Source organism: Microtus ochrogaster, linkage group LG1 (genome assembly GCF_000317375.1).
Source record: "Microtus ochrogaster isolate Prairie Vole_2 linkage group LG1, MicOch1.0, whole genome shotgun sequence".
In the NCBI taxonomy this organism is placed as follows: Eukaryota; Metazoa; Chordata; class Mammalia; order Rodentia; family Cricetidae; genus Microtus; species Microtus ochrogaster.
In genome coordinates this window covers 121322-131430 of record NC_022027.1, presented here as the reverse complement: position 1 = coordinate 131430, position 10109 = coordinate 121322, and the positions used below count along the sequence as shown (strand labels likewise).

At 37.9% G+C, this 10109-nt stretch overlaps 1 protein-coding gene across 2 annotated transcripts in view; it reads left to right on the top strand.

The window, feature by feature from the left end:
* The window catches only part of LOC101994209 (leucine zipper protein 2), a 388597-nt gene that overhangs the window by 300626 nt on the left and 77862 nt on the right, over positions 1-10109 (top strand). For both annotated transcript variants that reach the window (XM_005358954.3, XM_026785121.1), the window contains exons 6-7: positions 1064-1126; positions 8300-8362. In XM_005358954.3, coding sequence (XP_005359011.1) covers positions 1064-1126; positions 8300-8362 — 126 coding nt within the window. The remainder of the gene's footprint in view (positions 1-1063; positions 1127-8299; positions 8363-10109) is intronic.

Here is a 10109-nt window from a genome sequence, read left to right as displayed (position 1 = left end):
TTGCATTGGCGTCTGCCCATCTCTTCTTCCAAATGTTCCCTTATGGATTTTCTTTTACCGGATCAGGTCTCCTTGCCTACTGATGTACCTTCCCAGTGCTGGCTCTCCCCAGTGATGGCTCTCCCCAGTGTTGGCTCTCCCCAATGTTGGCTCCCCTGGCACTGAAAGATCAGGTCTCCTTGCTGGGTGCTTAGCTCATAAACAAAGAGCCTACCTTGCTTCGTGCAGGCAGGCTATAGGAACAAAGGAACTCCCGCCCGCTTGGGTGCCCTGAGGATTCCGACCCAGTGCCCAGACAGTCTGGGCTGTGTGATGCTATGAGTCAAAAGGGGACAGTGATGCCGAAGTAGGGAGGGTTCTGGATGAATGGTGTGTGAGATAGGAAGAAAGATGAAGTATGCAGGGAGTAGAGGCCCTGCAGAGAGCCCAGGAAGGATAGGGGGATGGGGAACTTCTGAATTCCCTGTCCCGGGCTACAGCCACGGGGTCAGACACTCACCCCAATGTCGGCTCTCCTGGCACGGAAAGATCAGGTCTCCTTGCTGGATGCTTAGCTCATAAACAAAGAGCCTACCTTGCTTGGTGCAGGCAGGCTATAGGAACAAAAAAAAAAAAAAGCTAATTTTTTTCTTTATATTTGTATGTGTGCCCACTGTGTGTGTGTGTGTGTGTGTGTGTGTGTGTGTGTTGGTGTCTGTGTGTCTGTGTGTGTTCATCTGCATGTGTCATGGCATAACTGTGGTGATCATAAGACCACTTTTGGGAGTCAGTTCTCTCGTTCCATCATGTGGTTCCTTGGGATCAATCTCAGGCCATCTTGGTGGCAAGGACATTTACCTACTGAGCCATCTCGTTCACCAAAGATTTTTTTTTGTTTTGAGTAAATATCTTAATAATAATTGATGATAATTTTAATCAGAAAATGGTTTTAGAATGCATAGTAAACTCTTTAGATAACACGTAACTTTAGTCTGTGAGCCAAACAGAGTGATATGGCTGAATTAAATGATGAAGTTCTTAATAACTTATCACCTTTTGTGTAAAATTCTCTTTCCTTCCTCAGAATAAAAGCTTGAAGAACAAATTGTTGTCCGGAAGCAAGCTGTGTGGGATTCATGCAAAAGAGGTGAGTAAATATGACTTTTTCATATGTGTACCTGGTTAAGATTATTATTGAATTAAATCTTGTGTAATCTAAAGAACTAATGGCTTTTCCCCTAACACAAATGAAATACTGAATGCAAAATAAAATACATTTTAGTTTTTGTATGCATCTAGTTATTCCAACATTACACAAATGAAAAAATAGAAATGTACCCAATGTCATGTTCATAAAAATGAATTTTTAACACCTGTCCATTGTATGAACCAATTCTCCCCAGCAGGAAATTATAAGATGCCCACTGTATTTTCCTTAAGCTTTGTGACATTTATATGTCACCAGCAAAGTTCGTAGGATTGTATTAGCTTACCAGGTAAACAGACATGCTTGTTCTATTTCCTGTGCAATTAGATTTTCTTATATATAACTCAAGGAAGAACAAGCATTTAGTCACAATAGTCAGTTTTATCTAACTCTGACCTGATGGTAAGTTCAAAATAGAAACAAAGAAAACCAGCCCACAAATCACAATCCGAGAGAACCTAGATAACAATGAGGACCCTAAGAGAGATATACATAGATCTAATCTACATGGGTTGTGGGGTAAAGGGAACACTCTTGCATTGCTGGTGGGAATGTAAGCTGGTACAGCCACTTTGGATGTCAGTGTGGCAATTTCTCTTAAAATTAGGAAACAACCTTTCTCTAGACCCAATAATACCACTTTTGGGTAAATATCCAAAGGATGCTCAATCATGCCACAAGGACATGTTCTCAACTATGTTCATAGCAGCATCGTTTGCCATAGCCAGGACCTGGAAACAACTTAAATGCCCCTCAACCAAAGAATGGATAAGTAAAATGTGGTACATTTACAGAATGGAGTACAACACAGCAGAAAAAAATAACAACAGCTTGAATTTTGCAGGAACATGGATGGAGCTAGAAAACATTATTTTGAGTGAGGTAACCCAGACACAGAAAGACAATTGTCACATGTACTCACTCATAGGTGGTTTTTAAATATAAAGCAAAGAAAGCCAGCCTACAAACCACAATCCCAGAGAATTTAGACAACAATGCAGACACTACGGGAGACTTACATAGATCTAATCTACATGGGAAATAGAAAAAGACAAGATCTCCTGAGTAAATTGGGAGCATGGGGACCTTGAGAGAAGGTTGAAGGGGAGGGGAGAGGCAGAGAGAGGAGCAGAGAAAAATGTAGAACTCAATAAAAATCATTTAAAAAATAGAACTGTATCTTGTAGGAACTATTAAAGAGAGTAGTAAAGCAATAGTGAAGTTTACAAGTGAGTGTAGGTTAAAGACAAGAGTGCCGGTGTCTCCGGGGCACTTAGAAAGCATACATGAAGAAAGCTCACCCACTGAAAATCCCATGAGTTATAAGAAACAGGCAAGGAAGCATTAACTTTCCAGGAAGACCTGATGTCTATGAAGAAAATGGGAAGGAACAAAGCTTAAGAGAAGAAAGATGACTTTAAAGTTTGAAAGTTGACCCCTCCAAAGATGTCCAGAAGGGAGACTGAGCTGCTTAAACAGGTCCATCGTTATCTAACTATGAAATTATCCTACTTCCCTTAAGTTACAAATACCTTTCCCATCACCTTTCTATAGGTGAAATAGGGAAATTAAGAAAAAAACATAATCTCCCTTCCTCTCCTGCTTGTAAGAACAAGGTCACATGCTTAGGCAATATGAGGGCTCAAAATATATTCTAAGACAAAGCCATTATCAAGAACACTATACTTCAAGCTTGCATGTAATATGATCATTTGGAGAATAAGTTTCATATATATATACATGTATGTATATATATGAGAATGAATGAAATATGCTGTAATTTGGCATCCATATATGCATATGGATAGGTATATATGGATATGTGTGTATATGTGTATATATCCATGTGTGCATGTATATATATATATATATATGATATAAATACATACATACACTAATTTGGCATCCATATATGCATATGGATAGGTATATATGGATATGTGTGTATATGTGTATATATCCATGTGTGCATGTATATATATATATATATGATATAAATACATACATACACAATGGATGGAAAGCTTTAAGACATAGAAAGTAAGTGGTGTTGAGTCTCTATAAAAAGGAAAATAGAACTGGTTAGTTTGTGGATCTGATGCAAGGAAGGGCTTCATTTCATCGCATTTTGCTCTGTTTGGGTAAAAATCAGCATGACATTGTTCATATAATTGGGGTTGTTGAAACAGGAAAAATGGGCATTGGGAAAGTTTTGAATATTGTGATATAGTAAATAGAGTGGTGTTTTAAATATGAAGTGTCTACGTGTGGTGCAGGTACCTGGGCTATAAGACAGGAAAATCAAGAGTTCAAGGTCACTCTAACCCACAACACTGATTCTTTTTTTTGTTTTGTTTTTTTTTGTTTTTTTTAATGTTTGTAATGCTTCTGTTTTTATTTGAACTTCATAGGAAAGGGGAAACCTCATAGCATTTACATGTATATATTTAATGAACCTGGTTTCATAACCAGCAGACTTTTCTTTCTCTTATATGCCTTTTTGTCTCTATATTATATACCTAGATAATATGCATGAGCCACCGGGAGTCCAGTTATATGTTGCATATTCAAATGAGCTTGAGTCTATGTTTACAGAAGTTCTCTGCTCTTTAATGAATCCAAACACAACACTGATTCTTGAGGGAGACTTGAGCCATTCAAGACTCTATCTCAAGAAACAACAACAGAAAAGGGAAAATAGCTGGATAAAAGTTGCACTGAACATGTAATCAGATCCTCACAAAACTCAAGTACAGAGGAGAAGGGGGCACTAGATGTATCACTGGTGTTTAGAAAATTAAAGAGTTCCTCCATTTATAGTTTATCCTCTTCATTCAAGAATGTTCCTAATTTCCCTCAGTTCAGTGAAAATTAAATCTCATTTGTTCATCATTGTGTTCTTCATGTTATCACCTTAATGGTTGAAATGCAGTTAGGTTCATATAATTTATTCATTTTGCCATATCTTGTTAAATATTTATAGAATAATATCAGAGCTCAGTATTCTGGGTTAAAAGGGAAATGTTTACACTATCAAAATAGTATTTTAGAATAATATGTGCAAAATTTTATTATTTGATTCATCATTATTTCTTAAAACAAAGTAACAATCTTGTGTGCTGGAGACTAGCTGAAAGCAGCTCATCATCTCAGCCACGGGATCTCGGCTCTATACCCGCACAGGAATGAAATATACTGTGATTTGGCATAGAACACCATGTAATGTGGCTTTTCCCCGGGATATGTGAACAAATATGTATTCACTGCACATAGGGAACTAGAAGCAGAATGAAGAGAGGCAGCTGCATCTCTGGAATCCTCACCACAGCTTGGGCAACAGCTCACGAAGCTGCATCTCTCTGGCTTTGCTGCACAACCAAAGACAACTTAGCGAGTTAAGAGATTCCCCTCTACCCCGAAATCACCACTGTTTCTATGACCTTGTTTGACACTGCCAGGAATCTTCTAAGTTCCTGGGCTTCCTGGGCATAGTGAACAATAATTAGCTTCCCGAGTCTTCAGAGAAGACTCCCAGAGCTAATGTTTCAATCCAGAGAAAATAGTTATACTACAAACATTAAAACCTGCAAACCCAACACCATCTGCTGTTGCTACCACTAATACTTCATAAAGGGAAAGTTATTTAAACATAAATGTGTAGGAAAGAATTTCAGATTAGACTTTTGTCTCGTAAATAAGACCAAGGGAAAAAAAAAAAGACCAAGGAGCTAAAATGTTTTGTCATGGTTGCCTACATCCTTGTCCTCCTAGCTGTCATTGTCATTATCACAGCTTTAATTAGCTCATGCACATGCAGACACTCCATGACCTTCATGATCTTCATGACCTGATATTTGGAATTGCATTTACAATTAGCAATGTATTAAAAATAAAATCACTGAGATTCCAAATCATATATAATTTTTAGAGGCTTATCCTTTTGATAGTTTTAACTTATCAAAATATTGCTGACAAGCTAAGACAGTTAGCATGTTTTATGTTTCAAATTAGCATACATTCCATAATAGATATATTACTTTAGATGTATTGTTTCTGAATATTCTTCATGAAAACCTAAGAAAGGATTCTGCTTAACAGCATATTGATAATTAGTCTGGACTATGAAATACAGATGACATGAGAGTACAAAGAATTCATATCTTCATGATAACATAAGTGAAGAAATCTACTATGATTCTACCATGTTGTAGTCACTAAATGTATACACACATACACACATCACAATAAAAAGTAGAAAATAAAATCTCAATTTAATTCTAATTTTATATACTAAAACCATCACCTAATGTTGCCTTAAATATTTGTTATTATATTGAAAAGTTTAGATCCTAATGCACACCTTCTATACAAATAGATTATAAGTGGATATCAGAAATAGTTGACATTAGTCCTTCACCTCTTCTGAGAAACTCCAGCACTAATTATCAGGACTGAAGATGGCACTGGACGGGTCACATGAATACTTACTATGAGCAGCAGTGATTTGCCGATTTTCACCCACACTTGTCAACTCTATTGAGAGACTTTTTGGCTTGGGTAAGAGTACTGAAGACTAGGCAGAACAGGATTGTTCATTAGTAAAGTTAGTGGCCTAAGTGACGATAACCATGTGAATCAGAATCGCCATAGAGATAAACAATCGGTTATCATTATTTTGGACACTTGGACACTTGGGAGACTTTGTAAACAAAATAGTTATAGGAAGCATTAATTTCAACATAAAAGCATAAGTGCCAGAGGTTGAAGGGTCATGTGCAAATATTCTTCATTATTAACCTCTGGCAAACCCATGTTTTTACTAGTAAGTTCAGTCTTCTGATCATGAGCATAGGACGTTTATCTGCCCCTATTAGAAAAAGAGAATACCTTTTGGCAGACATGGGATGCTTTGGAAAAGAAAAATGAAATGAGAAATGTAGTAGGAGCTGCAGTCTGCGTTCCTGCCACCCGGCTCCTGGCTGCCAGCTAGCTTATGCCCTGAAATAACAATACACCGTTCTTTTAAACACTGCTTGGCCCATTATATCTAGCCTTTTCTCGGCATTTCTTTTTTTTTTTTTTTTTTTTTTTGGTTTTTTCGAGACAGGGTTTCTCTGTGGCTTTGGAGCCTGTCCTGGAACTAGCTCTGTAGACCAGGCTGGTCTCGAAATCACAGAGATCCGCCTGCCTCTGCCTCCCGAGTGCTGGGATTAAAGGTGTGCGCCACCACCGCCCGGCTCGGCATTTCTAATAATGTGTGTAGTACCCCAAGGTGTGCTTACCGGGAAGATTCTAGCCTATGTCCATCCTGGGTCAGAGCTTCATTGTGTCTGCCCCAGAGAGGAGAGCTATCGAGTCTGAGCTCACTTCCTCTTCCTCCCAGCATTCTGTTCTGTTTACTCCACCCACCTATGTTTTAACCTACGAGGGCCAAGCAGTTTATTTATTAATTAACCAATGACCTTCCTCCATCAGAGAAATTCAAATAGTTGGCTTTGTTACTAAATTCTTTTTTTCAGAAATACTTATAATTTAATTAAAATATAATTATATCATTCCCCTGCCTCTTATTCTTCCCATGCTCCTAATCCTTGCTCCCTCTCAAATTCACAGGCTATGTGTTTTGATCCTTACTGTTACATATACATATACAAGCATATAAATACATTCTCTTGGGTCTGTTTAGTGTTACCTGCATATGTATGTTTCTAGAGTTGACCACTTGGTATCTGGGGGTTCATCCCTGGGGAAGACTAATTCTCCTCTCCATCCTGGAATCTGGTCTGGCTTGGTTTTGAAAGGCTTGGTGAATGTTATCACAGTTGCTGTGAGTCCATAAGTAGAGATGTCCTAGACTGCTTCACGAATTCTCACATAATTTCAGATCATACAGTGTGCTCTTCTTCACATTATCTAACTTTGTAATATGGGCCAAAGAAGGGAGCACCTACCACTCTTCACTATGTTTTACATATTTGCCCCTTACCATGTGTATATGTGCACATGTGTGTATGTATATGCCCATTTGGATGTTTCTCCCCAATGAAGTAAGAGGATCTATTATTTCAAGAGTAAGAATGCAGTGAGCTGAAGTACCCTACAGTACTGGTAACTGTGTCTTTTCTAAAAGGTTCAGAAGACACAGTCTTCTTCTCCAACTTACAGATAAATTATAAGGATGCAGGTAAAGGTGCATGTCACTGGGAGCAACTGAGTTTGTTAAATGTATCTACATTTATAAGGATCTTGGTATCAAGTGTGGTCTTCTGTAGCGCTGTTCACCCTTGACTAATGGAATTTTCCTGGCATTCTATCTGTTTGTTTGCTAGTGTCTGTTGAACATACAGTGGATTAAATCTTTCCACGCATTTACACTCACGGATCTTAAAAAGAAATTCAGTAAAAACAAAGATAACGGCATCCATACACATGCCTTTGTGTTGTAGGAGGTTGCTTGTTCATTTCCTGGCTGCCCAGACTCCAGAAATAATCACACAGTAACAATATTATTTGCAATACTGTTTGGTCAATAGCTTAAGCATATTTCTGGCTAACCCCTATCTTAAATTAACCCATCTCCACTAATCTGTGTATCGCCATGAGGCTGTGGCTTACCTGGCAAGGTTTTGTATGTCTGTCTCCAGCTGGGCTACATGACTTCTCTCTAACTCTGTCCTGTTTTCTCCCAGAATTCACTTTAGTTTTTCCCTTCTTAGCCCTACTCTACTCTATCAGGCCAAGCCAGTTTCTTTATTAACCAGTGGTATTCACAGCATACAGAAGGGAATCCCACATCACCTTTGGCTCTTTTTTATCATGCCTCATTATAGATATTTTCCATGTTTGTGTGTAGAGTAGAATACAGGAAGTTAATTAAATAACACCTTTGTAAACATATGATTTTTTAAACAGAATGAAATCTTGCTTCCTGGCCCAGATGTCTACGTGTCTGATGTCAAAACTAAATTTAGTCTTCTCTGTTGATTGTCCAAAGTATAGGCTTCTGCTTGACTAGGCTAAAGGGTTTACTCCTGTGCAGTGTGGAAAATTTAAATCTTCAAGATCGAAAATAAAAGTTAGCATAGGCACTAATGCATATCTCTGCTTTTACAGTCGGAAAAAATCCAAGCCCAACTGAAGGAGCTCCGTTATGGGAAGAAAGATTTGTTATTTAAGGTAAGCATCTTGGCCGTTTTTCCTCCTAAATGTCTGTCCAACATCTAACATTCTCAAAATAGGACTTTGGTTAATTGAAATTTCCTGGACATTCTAATGAAGAATTGCTCTTGGCTGAGTTGGGGTTCCCTCTGTTTTCCTACCTCTTAATGAAAGCATATAAAGTAAATCACTAGGCCCTTTTATTGTCCAAGGTAGATTTGGTTCTAATGTATTTAAAGCTCCTCTTCCTACATTTTAGCAGGTTTGCTTTGATATATGTTCAGAGACTAGAGGGATAGATTGAGGAAGCTTTTGCACAAATAGTTGACCTTGCAATCTTTTCAGAAGTTTACTGACATTCAGTCATGGGTCTTTCTGATCAAAACCTGAATTTCAGAAATCGGTACCCACTGAGAAAATGTGAAGAAAGGAATCCTTAGGGATTCACGGTTCTGAATTCCTGGACTTTAGGAGCATTTTCTTCTGTCACGGGAGGTTTTGCAGAAATGACAAAATTAAAGACCTTTAAAGGGAAAGATTAGCAATGATTTAAATATTTGGATCTTTTTACCAATGAAGCAAGAATGTCAAAATGTCAAGAAAGGAGTGTATGTGGTCATAAAAATTACAGAATAAAGGATAAGGGGCGTATCCCCCAGCTTCCTTGATTTAACCCTGTAGGCAGACTTTCTATACCATCAGCCCATTCCCAAATAACCACATGGAGATTTCTCATTAATTATAAAAGCTCAGCCAATAAATTAGAATTGCTCCTAAAAAGCTCTTACAACTTATATTAACCCATTTTTATCAAATGTGCTGCCCCTGACGCCTGTCATTTACCTGTCCTCTTGAGTGCCTTGTTCCCTCTCCATCTGGCTAATGACTGCCCTTCTTAATCCCAAAGAGCTCTCTCCCTGTCCAAAAGTGTCATCTAACTTCTTCCTGCCTAGCTATTGGCCATTTAGTTCTTTATTAAACCGATGTAAGCAACACATCTTCACAGTGTGCAGAAAGATTGTTCCACAGCATATACTCAATGCATTAATTTCAGATTTGTCATCTTGAAAACTATAGAACATTCTGTGTTGTGTAACTAAGTTCATGAGAGTTCCTTACAGCCCAGGAACATTCTCACTCAGGAACAGAAAGTAAAGGCCCTTGACTTGTATTCTTTTTCAATCTACTTTTTCTTCTGGAGTACAGAGATAATTGTTTAGGCTTTTATAAGTAGGTGTAATAATATTCAGTAAAATAATATTAAATTATATATAATATTTACTTTTCAACACATTTCCACTGTAATGATCACCAAAAGTGAAAAAAAAATGGTTTACTAAATTTTAAGGTATAACTATTTTAGTAAATGTGGGAGTGAGGTGATTTTTACTGGAAACAATGATAGATGACAGAGTGGTGTGCCGTATTTGCTCTTGGCTTTAGAATCAGAGGGAATGTCCTGATTTTGCCAACAGGTATTTGCATATAACATGATTCTGTCATGTCTTGACAAATGCTCTTCCTGCCTTTGCCCTGGTGACCTTTAATCCACAGTCTCCAAAGCCCTAAGAAAACACCTGGAACTGTCAGACTTGAAGGCCCAAATACCTGGGGAAAATTGTCATTGTTTAGGAGTAATTACAGTAGAGAATGAACAACGATGTGTTAATTGGATTGAATAAAGAACAAGATAGCATAACTGCATAAAGAGAGACTCAGAAGGACTTGTCTGTGCCATCACCTCTGAGCATTTCTGGCATTCCTC